Raw genomic sequence first — 18,285 nt, forward strand, 5'->3', positions numbered from 1 at the left:
TAGAGAAAGTAATACATACTACAGAATGAATAAATATAATATAAAGGATGCTAAAATACTATGAGCAGAGCACAAATGGTATTTTAAAGAAATAAGCTGAGTTGACCGCGATGTTTATGTTAACGTCTTTCACGTCGTCGCACTTTCTTCAACTGAGCTCATTTTTTTCGTACTGTGCTCTACTCATGGTATTTTAGTATTCTTTGTTATATTTATTCATTTTGTGGTATGTATTCCTTTCTCTGCACTTTTGTTTTTTTCTCAACCATTATTATTCTTGTAACCTTACCACTGTAACCTTACGGAACTTGCTTGCTATTCGAAACGTATGAAGAGTTTCTAGTTTCCATGTGGGAGGATTTATTGGTAAGTAACCAATTCTTTGTTAATTTGAATCATTTTCTCATGCACCTACATAATAATTTTACCCATTACTACGTTTGAAAAGCATAAATTTTTCATGAATCCAACGTAATAAGTTGGTGAAAATAAAAGACTTTTTTTCTTTGTTCAAATTATAAGGTTAAGTGCCACAAATCAGAACAACTAACCCAAATAAGTTTTTCGTTTTAGTATATAATGCATTAGAAAGCATTTTCAAGTATATAAGGTGACAGCACAAAGCTAGTGCCGTACGTATTGTCTATCCACAGACACTTTTAGCTTGTGTATATGTATATATGCTATTATTGTTATTATTATAGTTCTTTATTTTTGCTTTGTCTGACAAATGTAAAAAAAAAAAAAAAAAAAAAAAAATCAACGATTCTGGAGGTAGTATTTGATTTTGTTTATTTTTGTAGCTGTGGCAAAATTGGACAGGCCTTTGGCGTCACGTGGTGAGGTTAAATATTATGTTATTTTCACGCCTACCTATCCCATACCATGTTATTGTTACCAAATTTATGTTGCTTGCAAATTTATAATAAATAAGTTGTCACAGAATATTAGTTATGGAAACTTATATGTGTATAAATAATAGCTCGTACTTTTGCATCCCGTATATGAGAGTCATAACAAATACTGTTTCAGGACTTTCTTCTGCTACTACGCTGTTGACTTAAACATTGCTGCGATTTCCGGTGGGGCACTCGGTCGTAAAGGTGTGAAAAGCGTTTTCAGGCCAGCCATCCTGAATGAGGCTTTCATGGGTTTTCCTCATTTATATCAGGCAAATGCCAGGGTGGTACCTAACGTATAGGTCCCAGGCCTCTTCCTTCTTTTTCCTCGGATAGTGTGCTCACCGAGGGATGTCATCCCTCGAACCTAACATGTCCATAGATGCCGAAAGCCCAGAAATCTAAATCCTAAATCCTTAAACATTGCTACGTAAGTTCTGTAAAAACCCTGCCCCAATCTAAAACCTTTGTAAAGAGGGAAAAGAAATAGTTATTTCAATCTATACTTTGTGTGAAAATTATTTTGGCTAATGATCTAACCACTAGATCACATGGAAAGTAATTAATTATAAGCTGGAAATATATTCCACATCTGGAACATAATGAAATGTCAAAAGTAAAACGTACTGTCACTAACAATGATACAGAACCTATAACAGTGTTTTAGTGAACAGTGTAGTAGTAGCAGCAGATGTATTGACAAAGGGATTAGAGAAGTCCTGAAATAGTATGTTATGATTCTTATGCTCGGGAAGCAAGATAGGTGCATTTTTTTTCAAATTAGCAGTCACTGACTTAGAACGTGAAGAATTTAATTTTGTCTAGGAAAATCAGTCAACATTCAGCGGTCAAGAATAAACATTTCTTCTCGAAGCCAAACGGTCTCGGAAACTAACTCTCTCTTGAATAGCATTAACACTATAAACACTGGATTCAAGAGAAAAATTGTATAATACAGGTAAAATGATTGATAAGTGAAAATGTATGAGTAAAGGAATAAATTGATTGATTGTAAACATAATAAACAATCCAGAAAAAAATTAAAAAACAGATGATACCACACAATATACATCGACCAGTCCTGCAATTTGCACTCCAGTCTACAGTGGATCGAAGAAACGATTATCAATAATAGATATGTTCGTGTTCTGCAGAATATTTCTTTTTTCTAATTTTTAGTTAGTTTTTAGTTATTAGAGAAAATGTATGAGATGTTCCAGAAAAAAAAAAAAAAAAGACGAACTGTACTGTATGGTCGTGTTCAGGACTTCAGTACAAGGAAAAAGTTTTTATCTGTGACTTTGATCGGAGACACCTAATTACTGAGATGAGACTCACTTAAGGTATTAATAGAATTGGTAATAGGGTGAGTACACTGAATGAAACAATTGACACACTTCTCATGCATATTCAGGACCTCAGTACAAGAAAACAAGTTTATCTTGGTCGAAAACGCTTAATTACGGAGATTGGGCCAATTCTAGTCAATTAGAATCGGTCGTGTGGTGGTTATCTTAAATTAGCCCTATCACTGTAACTAGGCGTTTTCAACCGAAGTCGCAAAAACTTTTTTTTCCTTGCATTGAGGTCCTTAACACAGATGTGAAGTTCGTTGGTTGTTTTATTTAGTGTAGCCACCCTACAACTAATTCCACTAATTACCATAAATTGGCCCATCTCCGTAATTAGACGTTTCCGAGCAAAGTTGCAGATAAACTTCTTTCACATGGGTACTTGGTATGTACACTCATGTCCAAAATTATTGTCGCATGTCTATAAATGTGTTGTTGTAGGAATATAGTTTGATAACGAATTCGCCCGGTATTTCTTACAATGTTAGTATGTGTATAATCAGCAAAGCCATGTCAAAAGAGCAGTACATAAGAACAATAAAACGAAAATAAAAATTTATTGTACATTTAGCAACATTGTGTTTTACTCATTCTAATTTTCGTATTTATAATTATTTTTGTGTGAAATTTACCACAAATGCACATTTTCCGATTATACACGTAGTATCAGTATTAAAAGTACCCTGCAAAATCATTATCAAACTATATTTTTACAAGAAGACAGTTATAGATATGCGACAATCATTTTGGACATGAGTGTACATATATATAATATATATATCCAGGTACCCATGTGCTGCAACTACTTAGTTGAAAATTAAACTGAATGAAGAATAATACATAATACAGATTTGTTCCTTTTACCAATATTTATTATAAAGATTCCATAATAATGATTGGGGGAAAATGATTGGCAAATTGTGTGACAGCTTCGAGTAAATGTACATCACAGGAAGAAATTTCAATCATCACACACAGCCGCGTAAAACAGAGATGCTTCCATGCATAACAGTCTTAAGGTCTTGACGTTGCAATTATTCTTTTCAATACTACCCATAAATTGTAAGATCATTTCTCGCCCTCTTTTGTCCCCCATACCTTGTATCACGCCCTTCAAGACATACTTTCTTCTCAGCCAATGTCCCGTCCAGTTTCTTTTAATTACATCTAAAATAGTTTTCTTTTTTTTCTTCATTACAATTGAACGTAAAGAGCACATGACAGACTAACCTGGATGTCTTTTTATGATGTCGATATTTTTCTTTCAAATTCTCATCGGTATTTCAATCAAAATAATTGATTGCCTTTCGTCGGTATGGTTTTCCACCCAAATTGCGATAAAAAATAATATACCAGAGTGTATACTTCAATATTTTTTGTAATGTGGTGGTGTGAATGAAGGAAAAGCAGATTTTTAACGAATATTATGCCCGTAATCTGTTTTCCTGTAAGGAGATTATAAATTGATATGGACTTAAACAGCACACTTTTAATTTATAAATCGTTTATAAATTATTTAGTACTAGAAGCACTTATGAAAGATAGTTTCGATACGAAGTCTCCATTATTAGTTTGAATACTGAAATACATAGATTCTAATATTTGATTCTTTGCCATTGAAATACATATTCTAGTGTGTGACTGAACATCTGTCACAATAAAAGCAAAAAAAATTACCCCGATGAAAGGCAGTCAATTATTTTGCCTAAACTATTGATGAAAATTTGGAAGGGAAAATAGATATCATAGGAGCACATAGGTATTGACATCATAGATCAGTATTTATGTTTCTTCATTGGTTTTCTATACAACTCAGCTAATTTTCTCTGCACCCACTTTTCGATCGTTTTACGTTGCTTTTGCGTCATGTTAAGGTTTCTGTCCCGTAAAATATGATACACCACCAGGAAACACTCGATCTGTAGTATATATATATATATATATATATATATATATATATATATATATATATACAGATCGAGTATATATATAATATTTTTCGTACTCTTGATTCAAGGACCCACAGAACAGACTTTCTTGGTCTAAATTATATTTTCTGTATTCCACCCGTTCTTTTATTTCTTGTTCACACATTGTAACTTCATTAACAATAGGTCTAGGTACCGAGAACTAGTCACATTTGCTGCTCCCCGCCCCCTATTATTCTGTAATTGATATAGATCACTTCGTTCCAATCACCATTGTTTTCATCTTCCTAGCGGTTACTTTGATTCCAGATGCTCGTAATCGCCGTCTTCCGTACGTGAACTCTTCTAGACAGATGTTAAATAACGTTGGTGGGGCAACAGCATTCCCAGACACCTCTTCTATTTGCACTCTCCTTGTCACTTCTTCCCATAACACTTTTTTGTTGGTTTTTATATATGTTTCTAATGAGTCTTCGATCCTTCCATTCCAACCTAATTTTCTTTTAGAGCTAGCACTAACAGCTCCTAATTTACTTGGTAAAAAATCTCTCAAATCTGTAAACACTATATGCAGTTCCTTTTAGTTTTCTATAAACCTTTCACCGGTTACTCTAATAGGCCAATATCATCTCTTTTTATTCATGTCCCTCTTAAAGACAAACTGTTTCTCAGCTTATATATTAATGAAAGGAGAAAACAACCGATTTATTTTACACACCACAATCCTCTGTAGGTGCGAATTAAACAACTTAAACTTACTGATTAACGCATCGGCACGGTACGCCAGAGATCCCGGGTTCGAGTCCCGGTCCAGTCAGGCCACTTTTTCACTCTTTCTAAATTGTTTCTCAACTTCTTTATTCGTTCTTCCATATAGTCTTTTGTTCAGTATTCGAAGCATGAGTTTTGCTGCACATGGTAAGAGACTAATAGTTTTGTAGTTCTTACATTTTTCCAAAATCTATTTCTTAGCCAACGATGCTGTCGCCGTCTTCAAAAATTTTTTTCACCTTTTGGTTTCGCATATGTTTCACTACACGATCAGAACAATTTTTGGTCTCTTTCCCCTATATTGTTAAATAAACTCGATTGATATATTATCTATCCTGGTTGTCTTCCCTTTCCTTCTCTTGAATGTAGCTTTTATAATTTATCCGAAATATCATAAACTTTACATTATCCTCGCATAGTGTATTTTCTTTGCCAGGATCTAGGCTACAAATCTATTCCTATTGTAATGTAAATCCTCAGTTTACATTCTTTCAGTCTTCCTAAGACTTTATTTCGCTTCGTCGACTACCTTTATTGTAGCAGAGAATTTCTTACAGAATCAAGAACGTTTACAGGCATGGTATTTCCGAAGAAAATGGTTTATTTGCGTTAAGAAAACTATTTAAATTCAATTCTAAAGTTATAAACGTACATAAAGGTAGCGGGTGTACTTTTGTTTTTTTTCTTTTTTACGAATTCAGTGCTCTTGTCAGCAGAATCTATTCTAAGTGTTTAGTGCACTTAGATATATCGATTGTTAAGTATACTGTTCGTGTTTTTTGAACGTGACTGTATACTAAGTTACTCTTTTTATAGTTACTAACAGTTCTTTTATTATAATTACCCCTTTACTTGCATGAAATGTGCTTGTGTTTCAGGATTTTAATGTGTGCGTTTTTTTGTGAGAACACTTTTAAGTATAAAAAACTGTTAGCTGTGTCAAACTTCCCAGTGGCTGATAGTTTAAGATTTGAAACCTTACTTACTATTCCCCTAATCACAATGTTCTTCGTGAAGACTTCCCAGTAGCACAGTGATTAGCATGTCTGTTTTCTGTGCGTAGTCGAGTTTGACCTCTAATGGTTCGATCCCGAGATTTCTGAGAGCTGTAGGCTCATTTTTCGTATAGCCTCAGTACTAAATAGGGGGTAAACTCCAAACAAGCTATGTTCAGAATTAAAACAAAAAAATCTTAGTTCTGATTTTTTGTATTATGATCTGTATCTTCGTATATTAACTGCATTTCAAAAAAAGAACAGAAATAAGTAAATATACCAGTTCCAATTCATACTTGTGCTGAAAGAATAACACGTAATAGTGTCACATATACACCACGTGCGGGTGTTTGGCTTATATGGAGTGTTATTTTTTTCAGTTAATATTGAAATCGGAAGTAGTAATAGATCTGGTTTTAGTAGAGAGATTAGCGTTGATATGGTATACATTGTTGGGATGCTTAGTTGTTTGCACAAAACCGCTACTCTGCAATCAGTGTTAAAACCGGAAGTAGTTTTTGCCAGGTTATTAGGATAATTCAATCAGATCTAAATATGGCTTGTATTACTTCTGGCATTCAAAAATGAAAGGGCGCTGCCTTTCTGCCACTTCCGGTTTGAATAGAAAGTTGAGAGAAAATGGTACCTATTCTCAGAGCGCTAAATCGATTCCAGGAAACAGCTTCTCGCTATCGTTTATTATTTTTGTTCTACTTAGTATCGAGTATCGAAACCGGAAGTTGAAGTGAATTTCTCACATCCGGCTTTAGTAGAGAGATGGATGGAGATGAAATGTATTCATGGGATGATTAATCGATTGCATGAAACCGGTAGGACTGAGGTAGAAGACAGGATATACATCTTGGTTAGCTGTCGGACCTCCACTCCAGATCGCAACAATTACATGGTACGCTACAAACTTATTTCATTACTCATACAATGAACGTACCGTACTCCTGTTGTAATGTTGTTGCAATACTTCCGTACCGTTAAAATTATTAACGAGATTTTTGTTGTATAACAAGTGGGAAACGTGTATTTGTCGTTCATTCGAAGACCAAAAACGATTGACGCTTGACACTTTTAACAAGATTTATGCGAGTTATGTCTAAAAAGGAAATTGGATTAAACAGAATAATATATATATTTTAAATGGTATTATCGTGAAAACGTTACATTTTCATTTTGTTGTAGATAATGGGAGCTGGAAATCTTAGGCACTTTCTTTCATCAACATTTCATAGATTCTTAAGTAAAATGTTTCAGTTTGAAATGAAATGAAATTCCTAATTTAACATCCTACGGTTATGCCCTTTAGGCTAAAGGAAATGGATGATTAATGAAAGTGAATGATTTGGAAATAATTGAGAGAATGCAAATGTGGAAGGAAACGGTAGAACCTCGAGAAAACCCACGGACACCATATTAAATATTCACATGGCCAGGGACCTCGGGTTTAGCGCTCTACCACTGAGCCTTCTGATGTTTGTTATAAACATTGAACCTTTCCTGTGAAGTGTTTTCTACTAATTACTACTAACGTAAATTAATTTTGTGTCTATAATTCTCATTCACCCGTCCGTTGCTTTTGGTTCTTTCTAGTTTTAATTGGTACTCACATTATATCGTGTTAACTAATATTTAAGTTACGTAATTAATAAAAGTTGATTTCCATATGTATCGTGTTGCATGGAAAATTTGATTTCTCATGTGTGTCATGATGCTGTTAATATTGCAAATCAAAGAAAACAAATATTGTTCTACTTAACACAAGTCCCAAGAAAAGCGTTGACTACAAAAAGTACTAATTGATTAGTTAGTTTCAAAATATGCTTTTAGTTTGCACTGGAATTTCTTGAATTTCTTTATCATTTCAATCTATTTCTCTTTAATATGCTTTGCTATCTATTTCTCTTTAATAGATTTCTCTTTAATAAGTGATAAAGTTATTACAGTTATTTAAAGTTATATTTCTTACTTCGTAGGAGAAACTTTCATGCGTGATTCTATGGCTTCTTATTTATTTCTATTTCAGGAGTTTTCAGGCTTCTTGAGAGTAATCCCAAATCTGTGAAAGAAGGACTTGTAGCAAGATGTGCTCAGATGTTGGCATGCTACCGTAAAAACTGTGCAAGTCCGTCGTCCGCTGGTCAGTTAATACTTCCAGAATGTATGAAACTTCTTCCACTTTATATCAATTGTATAATGAAAAGTGATGCCATTTCAGGAGGTAAGATTTTTTTCTTCCTTTCTGTTCAAATGTTCTTTTAAAAGTTTTCACTGGTGAAAAATATTGAAGATATTGTATCTTTCGAAATCATTACAATTTATTACAGGGGGAGTTCGTTTGCTTTAACTAAATGTTTTGTTTGCTTTTTTCGTATGCAGTCTCTCTCTGAGATTTTGTAGTACCTAGAAAAACTTCTATTAGAACCAAAGACAAATTTGATTGTTAAACGTATTGCAAAACGTAAGTTAGAATTCATTCTGTTGATCTGTGAAGTTCTTAAGCTCAAGAATTGAAAATTTACGTTAAAAATGAAAGAGGAGTTGTAAACTTCATCTTTGTCAAGTAAATCATAAACAGTTAAAATTGTTAAGGTATGCATTTCAATGCTCTATTTTCTATTAAAACTCAAAATTTATTTACTTGAGTGGTGTGAAAAAGCTGCGACATTTTATTCACTTTGTTTCTGTCAACTTCGTCGAACATGCTATTACTCCGAGATTATTTTCTTGAACTGCTACGTATTCTATATTCTTCTTCTGGTATGATATGTTGGAAAAGTATATCTGCATCAATTAAAGTGAAAATTAAAAGGTTGGTAAGCTATTGAATTGAGATAACTATATAAAACATTATGCACTGAATATAAGATGACTGCTATCTTTGTTCATCAAAATAATAGTGTTCCTAGTAACATTGAACTAGATACCGTACGCGCCTTTGGCGTAGGAGACCCGGGTTCGACTCCCGGCGGGAGCTCAGGTTCGGATTCCACGTTAATCAGTAGGTCCCGTCTCATATGGCCTCGCTGCTGAAAGGGACGTTAAACTCAAAATCAACTCAACTCATTGAACTATATACAAGTTCACTAATTCGACTGCTACAGAAACTTTTGTGCAGTATTGGAAAGTAAAGGGTTTTCTTGTTCATTGTGATTAATGAAGTCCCGGTATTTGCTTGTCTGCTTTTCTGATCATTGGTAGGTAGAGTTTCGATGTGTGCATCATAAATAATTTAACATATTTGAGGGGGGGAGGGAGAAAAAGTGATGAAATAGAATCCTTGAATTTGAAGTGTAAAATGATTAGGCGAAATCATCGTTGGGCTTGTGGTCCCAGTTTCTATTGGAAGGTTCAGTCTTCATTATTTTGTAGAATATGGACAGGACACATACAAGTAAATAAATATATGAGAACCATATTTGCTCTTCATTAACTGAATATTCGGTTTGTTCTGTTTAAAAAAAAAAAAAAAAAAGTCCATTATTTTTTTAAGGATACTTGTAATAGATTGTAGTTTGGGTTGGTGATAGTGATGCCTGAATTTTTACTTTATTCTAAAATGGTTTTAACTAATCCATCCAAATCATAATTCACGACTTCTAGGTTCAGATATGTCTATCGATGACCGGGCGTTCCAGATGCAAGCTGTATTAACGATGGACGTACCATCTTCAGTTGTCTACTTTTATCCAAGGCTTATACCTCTTCATGACATCGGAACGGATACAGATGAAATCCCATCTCCAATTAGATGTTCAGCAGACAAACTACGAGATGATGGAGTCTATCTCTTAGGTAAGATCAGTTAGTTCTTCTGTTCAAAGTTGCATATCCTGTAATGATTAATAACCAGGGTGTCTATCGGTCACGAAAGTCATGAAAAAGTCACGAAATCAGAAAACGGTCATGAAAGTCAAGAAAAAGTCACGAAATTTAGCTTATGGGTCACGAATTTTTTTATCTGTACAAATATAAGCACAAACTGGAAAATTTTGTTCTATAAAACGTCAAAATTCACCACCAAAACTGTCTTTATGATGATCTTTAGACGCTACTAAATCGCAAGCAAAGCATTCTTCTATCGCATGCATGAAAATTCGGCCTAATTTGCACTCAAATTCGCTCTTGAGAATGTTAGGAAATTTTATGGTTTGGTAAAGAAAAGGCCACGAAAACGTCTCGAAATTTCATTTTTGTACTTTAGTAGACACCCTGATAACTAATAGCGCTGTGTACAGTAGGGAGCGGTTTTTAGTAGTGGTAATAGGGACATTTCACCATGTTGCCCTTGATTGGTTTCAGTCCCAACGACTAGAAATAATTCTGAAGCCTAAAGGGAAATGCGCGTCATGTTTTTATGAAAATCAACCTGTATGGATATGGTGTCCGTGGGTTTTCTCGAGGTTCTTCCATTTCCTTCCACATTATTTTATCCACTTTCATTAATCATTCGTCTCCTATAATCTACAGCTAGAAAATTCTTAATATTCAGATTCTAAAAACGATGTTATATTTTTGTTATACACAGTTTGACTTCGTTAAATACGTGTGTGTGTGTGTGTGTGTGTGTGTGTGCGTGCACAACCACGAATGTTGTTTCTGAATACGCGTGATAGAGTGCATTAAATTCGTATTTAAATTGGCTGGCTTCTGCAAGATACGTTGAACAACTACGCTGCCTAGATAGAAAATGCTTCCTTGATAAAATGTATTTTCCTATTGAACCCTCTCGTAGCGGAATGGTTAACGCTTTAACCTGTGGTGCGGAAGAAAGTAGTTTGGTTTGATTCGAGGTCCACCGTCCACTACTGTAGATCCAAGTTTCATATAGGCTTAGTACTAAAAATTAATGTTAAATTTCAGCTATTTCTCCCTCTGTTTCTATTGTACTAATCAAATATGGAAACCTTACCAGAAATATTCTTTATGCTTTTTAGTTATGTTTTATTCTTTGTTCTTTCGTACAATATAACATATTGAACATTTCCATAAAGTTAAGTCTGCTTATGAGAAGGTGGAAGATAATGATGGCATCCGCGTTGGAACCGGAAACACCTTGAAATCGCTATGAATATTCTTCAATTGCTCTTTTAAATTCGAATAGACTAAAATTATAACCAGAAATAAGAGAATTACAATCGTAAAATTCATTTTTGAACGTTTTATTTTCTACGAGATAAATCCTTAGATGTAATGTATGTGTTGTATTCTTTTCCAGAAAATGGTATCCACATGTTCTTGTGGATAGGACTGAATGTAGGCATGGAATGGGTTCAAAATGTATTTGGTGTTCATTCGGCTGCACAGATTGATATAGACAGAACGTCGCTGATAGAGCTTGAAAACCCCATGTCACTTAGGATACGAAATCTCATTGAAGCTATTAGACAAGAACGACATAGGTGTATGAGGGTAAGTACCATATATATTCTTGATTTATTCTTGTATGTTCCTGTTTATAAGTGCTTGTACAGACACTTTTAAAATATTTTAAACACAATTCACCTTTTGTAATGGAGTTACCATAGGTATAAAAATGTTTCAGTGCTTATAATGGTCATTGAATCCTGTAAAACGACATGAAGGTAGACCACAGAAGGTGAAGTAATTTTCACGAACGTATTTGTAACTGTTAGAAAGATAATGTATCAAATGTTTACGGTACAGTTAAAATCAACTATAAAGTAGTTAGTTTGGACGTCCTTTCAGTGTCTTGTGTAAAAATCAATCAGTTTGACAAACTAGATCGGAAAGATGATATGTGAAGTGATTTTTTAAAGAATTAATATTAGATTAGTTTTAATAATTTTTAAAGAAATGTCTTCAATATGTAGTTATTTAGATTTTCAAAGCATCCTTTCTTTACTGAGCAACAGGAAACAAAAAGTCTATAGCTCATGGAATTTCTGTAACTTAGGTAATTATGTACTTTGTCCAGTATTTAGGTTCGTATATTATAGTGCATTAAGTTCTCAATATTTTAATTCAAATAAATCAATTTTCAAATTCTTGAATTATTATATCGTTTATTTATAAAAAGTTATTAGATACAACCATAAGTAATTACATAAGAATTGTAAAATAACAATGATTATTAAAAAAACTGTTATAATGAAAATTTCAAATGAAACAGTAAATATCTATTCTTCGGTACTTTGTTCCCATGATGTTCGGCAGGTACTACTAAATCTTCTGCTTTCAAAGGCTCCAACCTGTCATGTTATGTCACTGTCTTGACGTACGGTACAGCATTCATGCTGTTTTATATATATATATATATATATATATATATATATATATATATAAACTTATGGACTGTGAGCTGTCTCTTCATACTCCTTGCTCGGTTGCTACATAAATTGATGCACCAATGATGTTTGTTTTTTCTCCTAACCTCCCTTCTCCGCAATTACAGAAGAAAGACTTCTTCTAGCTCTTTACTAGTGGGTAACGTTCCCATTATAGCCGACACGTTCCCACGTTGAATGGCTATGCTTATGCGTTGAATCAGGAAACTTTTTGCTCTATTATCTCCTGGTTTAATTGATAGACGGTGGCCGATTTCTTTTATAAATTTGAGGCCTCCTTCTTCCCAAGAACCGCTAGACTCAATTGCTATTGCGACAAAGCAATAGTTATCGAGTAGATTGCTATATTTATTCCTTTTTTCTTTCGCTCTTCGAGCAGCTACGAGTCCAGCTTGTACTGAGGCATATTGTAGGTTGGAGGGGGCATAGGTGTCTGAACATGTGAAGTCCCAAATCAATGCCTTTCCTTTCTTCCAAGGTACTAATGTCATACCATCGGGTCTTTTTCCGTCAGATCGGCTGCATCCAATCGGTTCCCTCACTGCTGGGATCCCTGCTGATATTAATGCTCTTAATATTATATCATTTACACTTGAATGACGTGGGTGTCTGCCTGCGCTGCTTTTGCACGACAAACCGTGTAATCCTTTTTTATCTACAAAGGTGTTACAAATGGGGCAGTGGTGTGGTTCACATATATCTGCTCCCAACCGTAGTGCAACTGATACTCGGAAGCTCTCATTGGATAGGTGTAGGCCCAGAGATGGTGATGGTAGAGCTTGAAGCCATGCTCCGTTTTCTGGGGACATGACCGCTAAAAGTCTGGCTTTATCTTCGATGTTATTTGTAGTCTGCAATAAAGAAGCTGCATGGCAATTAACGATGGGCTCGTCCCAAGCCGACTGATTGTTACGTTTTTCGAGAGCCGGAGGGTCTAACCCAACTAAATTTGTCCATTTAGCTATGCAGTCCATCACATCTGGATTGGTGATTTCGTCGTTATCCCATTGAAGAAGTGAACTAACTATTTGACTTGCACCGTAGAAAGACGCTAAAAAAGACGGAATAGCCATATCTGTGGCGCGACGGATTCCAAGGCCTCCATTTTTGACTGGTAAAGAAGCTTGTATCCACGAGTTGTTATTAAGAGAACAATTGAGGATGGATTCCAGACCAGTTTTAAGAGTATCGTCATACTTTTCCAATAGGGCATCTTCCTTCCAAGATGGAGAACATCGGAGGAAATAAAATAATCTCGGCATTCCAAATGAAGCCCTTAAGAGATAAAAAGCAGAATGGGCTGAAAGCTTGGAAAGTCGTGACATAAAAAATTCTAGTTTGGAGGTTTTGTCTAGTAACATTTTGCTCCGTGCCTCTGTTGAGATAGCTGAACCTAAAAGCTCTGCATTACTTGGTGTAAGGAGCTGAATACCAGGTGCTGATTTATTAAAGATATCATAGAGGTTCTTAATTTGTTCTTCTGTAGCACCGAGGAATCCTACTTCGCATTTGGAGCAATTTAGCGATAAGCCAATTGATGATGCGTGTGTACGAATGTTGTCTAATGTTTGTAGTATTACGTCTGTATTTCCAGCTATTGTTCCATCATCCAAATACCAGACATTCAGCTCTGCGTTTATGTTATTAACAATTGGTTGGAGAGTCATAGCAAACAGTGCTGGACCTAACGGATCACCTTGTTGAACACCTCGCTGTGATAGAATAGTGTTATCTCCTATATATAGGTTGCTTGGTTGAGAATAGCATTGAGAGATGTACGAAAAATATGCTGGAAAATTCTTTTTAACAGATAGCAACATGGAATCTCGATTTAATTCATTGAAGGCATTTCTGAAATCGATTTTTAAAAATGCTTTCACTTGGGTGTGCGTAGTAGAATAATATGTGCGAGCTGCATGTACGGCTGCTTCCGCCCCAAATGGGACACAGACTCCTAGTTGGTGTGGATATAGTATGTCGATAAGTGATTCGCGCATCTTGTAGCAGATTATTTTGGCCGACAATCGTCTCCAAATATTGCCCACGGCTATTGGCCGAATTCCTCCGCTTTTTTTCTTAAGGGCAAGTAACGACGCACCGAAGAATATCGGTCTCAATGTTGTAGGTACATTTCCCGATATAATGAGGTGTAACAGTTCTCTGATTTTCAAATTATTATTATTATTATTATTATTATTATTATTATTATTATTATTATTATTTAGGGGCCGCGGTGGCTCAGTGGTAGAGCGTTCACCTCTGGTGCTTGGGGTCCCGGGTTCAATCCCAAGGGTCCCCGCCAAGTGAACTTTGTGATGGACAAACACCGTGTGCGTGGGTTTTCTCGGGGTTCTCCCGTTTCCTCCCACTTTATTCATTCCACCATTTCATTCATTACTCACCATCACCGTCTCCTTTAGCCTAACCGGCATAACCGTGGGACGTAAAACTCAAAGATTTCATTTCATTTCATTTTCAAATTATTTTTGTAAAATGTTGTCTTATTACCAAATTTTATTAATTATTAAATATTTAAATTTATAAAATTAATTTGCTAATTGGCTTAAACTAGGAAAATTCAAATTGTAATAATTTAGTTTTATGCAATTATAACTTAGTTTATTTTATGTTGCTGGGTGATAGTTTATGGTTAATTTTTATAAAATTAAAGGGAATGAATTCAACTCTTGTTAAGCTAGTATTGGTAAGAGTCGCCACATGTTTATAATAATAGTCATAATCGTAACTCTATACCGGTATGCAGACTATCTATCTTTACTACACAATCATGTTGGAAATTTTTGTATCCTAATAAGCAAGAGAATTTCTATGTAAAATTTCAGAGTAAATTTTATTTCTTCTATTTGTGTCAAATACGATGGACATACTTGATTAATGACTAATTGATATTAACGCGCTTAAACTAAAGCTTTAATCTGAGGCGTATTATAATGTTGATAAACTTTAATTGGCGTGTGAGATACCTTGTTTCATTGTTTCTATACGTTGTCCAACTTGTAGGAGTTCCAAACAAAATAGCCTTAATTTAAAATACCAATACAGGGTGGATAGTTTTCACTTAGAACCGAATCTACAATTCGTAAAACTAGGAGAATACAATTTTCTTTTTCCCAACCTGTTGCTATTCCCATTGCTGTCTTTTATGTGATCGTATGTAATAGATTGCTAAAAGTTTTACGACTTGATAGATGAGGTGAAATAATTTCCGCATTTACTGTGATTGTCAAATTAAAATTCTGGTGTGGATTACGTTGGTAGATTTTTCGCTCTAAAATTATATATGTAACAGACAAATTATTTGAGAATTTAACTTTACGATTACGCACACTTTAAGTTTATGCTGTGTTTTCTTATATTCATTTCTGTATCTGCTTTTGGTGCTGTATAATCTAAGTGGAATTTGGTTTTACTTGGATCTGGCGCAGATTGCACTGTGTGTGTAATATATTAATTATTATCTTGATTTCTTTGCAGCTAACGCTAGTTCGCCAGCGAGACAAGTTAGAACTTGTTTTTAAGCATTTCCTAGTAGAAGATCGCGGAATGGACGGCAGCCCTTCGTATGTTGATTTTCTGTGTCATATGCACAAAGAGATTCGTAGTCTACTTAGCTAGGGAAGGAGTGACATTACGTCTTTTTATGGATATATTAATGAGAACTGGCAACAGGAGTCATCACTGAAAAGCCACGAGAACGTATTTCACCAATGTAAGTGCTGCAATCTTCACAAAAGAAGTGGATATTCTTCTTACAACTAAACCCTCAATTACGGATTGTACACTTGGAGTTACAAATTATTCACACCAGAGAGGACTTGTGTATAGCAGTGCTCAAGTAGCGTACTTTTTTTATTGTTCTTTTTCTTTCTTTTTCCTTTTGTAAATTTGAAAGTGGGGGAAATGGTCCTGCTCTTAGTATAACTCTTTTAAAGTAAGTAAGTAAGTAAGTAAATAAATAAAAAATACTGGAATACTTTTCTTGGTGAGGGATGTGTATACGTGCGAGAATGTGTTGATGAGCAGCCTTGTGCTAATTGCCAACGTTTCAAAACACTTTGGTATTTCTTCTTGATGTTATACTAAGGACATGTTTAAAATCATCACTTCAGTACGGAGTATATAATATGTAACACGTGGGAACTTAATTTGCAGCGCAGGTATCTGCATGGACCTGGTGTTAACATTTTTTTTAGAACCATATTCACATACGCGAAAGGTGAAAAGAAATCTAAACTGGACCCCCTATAAAAGAGCAAAATGGAAACTAACGTGGGTGGAAAAATTGTATGTTTGTGCCTGCATAGATTACATGCAAGAAATGGAATCATGTGAATTAGTGTGGTATGTATGTGGATGTTTGGGAATCATTTTTTATAAGTTACTCTATATTTCTTTCGGGTAAAAAAAGAAGTGAATCTATGTAATGAAGTAACAGCTTTGTTTGTATCTTTTAATTATCCACACTGTGGCTAAAAAAATAAAAACTGTAAATACATGCTGAGGGACAATATATATATATCTATACTATGTTATTACTTTTTTTTTGCATGCCTATTAAAATGAATATTCGAGTTTAATGTTATGTATACGCGATATATTTAGCAGAGAAATATGTCCTAAAAAATGTCTATAAGTATCACTAATCAAATGTACACAATAGATTGTACTCTTTTTATCAAAATGAATTTATCAGCTTTATTTTCGGTGCTATATTTCTTCATTTGTCGTAAATAATTTCTGTATCATTGAAATTTGACTATATTTCTGAAACAGTTTTATAGTATTTCGTCAACTTGAAAAAATGAGGATACAATCTTAACAACGCGGAATTCAAAGGAAGAAAAAAAAAATCGATTAATAGTGTATTTGTGAATTGTAGTTTTCAGTGTACAGCGGAAACAACTGATTTGAACGGAATGCGTGAGAACGTAAAGCCTGAAAGAATATTTCGAACTTCAGAAAAGGAAGCAAAACACAATGTTATTCTGTACATTTAGAGAATATTGCAGAGCTGCAAATATTTAAACATACACACACACATACCTGTGTGTTGAGAAATAACCCTGTGTATATTTAGTTTTTAACGGCTTCTTTATAAATAACAAACGTCAGAAACGAATCAGTGTTTTAGGAGCGTAAACAATCCTTTTATATTCGTAGATATCAATTATTTCTCGTGTAATCGGATTTTGATTCCTTTTCTGGGTTCAAGAAATGTGAGCTGCTGTTATATGTGTGAATGATTTTCAATAAAAGATCTTTTGTATTTGTATCATAGTGTTGCAAAATAAACGTTACCCTGGTATATATCTTTGCAGACTTGATCTTTTCTTTTCATAGAAGAAGCAACCTTCAAATAACCGTTATCTCCTTTTGTTGATTGTTAAAGTGTTGTGATATAGAAGTGCTAATTTTTCCGTGAGACTTTTTCAGAGTTGTTATTGTATAGTTACTAATGCTTGCTATAGGTTCCATTATTCAGAATCAGGAACACTTTGGACCTTGTACTGTCATTTCTGTTAAGATTTAACCTCCATATTTAATTTCAGCCCTCTCTGTGACCGTGAGCTCGAGGCATTGAAATAAAGGCTAGATATCACCAGAAAACCATTGTTGTGGTCCTAAGTGAAGAAATATCCCCAAGTATCCTGAACATGCACACTGTACAATTAAAAACTAAACATTTAACCACTACTTAAGAATTTTCACAATTTGTGATTGTGGTATGCTTTGTCTGTCCTCACCTAATATTTAACTGTTGTGTGGTCGTTTAGAATCATATATATACTTATCACTTCTTAAATATATATATGTAATGTCCCAACCATGTGACGCTAGTAAACAAAGATTCAGACTACACACTACCAGCTGTCACATGATACCGAAGACAGAGTCATCTACAACAGCGCCAGTGCCGAAACTCCACGAGAAACCCCGAAGATCCGCCTTAAAGGGAAGAGCAGTGAGCACCTCAGCGTCATCTGCTCCGAGATTGACCATAC

At 34.6% G+C, this 18,285-nt stretch overlaps 1 protein-coding gene across 1 annotated transcript in view; it reads left to right on the plus strand.

Moving 5' to 3' along the window:
- The window catches only part of Sec24CD (COPII coat complex component secretory 24CD), a 63,203-nt gene extending 45,603 nt beyond the window's left edge, over positions 1 to 17,600 (plus strand). The window contains exons 16-19 of the mRNA XM_081769662.1: positions 7,981 to 8,175; positions 9,558 to 9,749; positions 11,173 to 11,366; positions 15,758 to 17,600. Coding sequence (XP_081625788.1) covers positions 7,981 to 8,175; positions 9,558 to 9,749; positions 11,173 to 11,366; positions 15,758 to 15,898 — 722 coding nt within the window. The 3' untranslated portion in view covers positions 15,899 to 17,600. The remainder of the gene's footprint in view (positions 1 to 7,980; positions 8,176 to 9,557; positions 9,750 to 11,172; positions 11,367 to 15,757) is intronic.
- Positions 17,601 to 18,285: the final 685 nt, after the last annotated feature.

Source organism: Thermobia domestica, chromosome 1, assembly GCF_964235325.1.
Source record: "Thermobia domestica chromosome 1, izTheDome1.hap1.1, whole genome shotgun sequence".
Lineage (NCBI taxonomy): Eukaryota > Metazoa > Arthropoda > Insecta > Zygentoma > Lepismatidae > Thermobia > Thermobia domestica.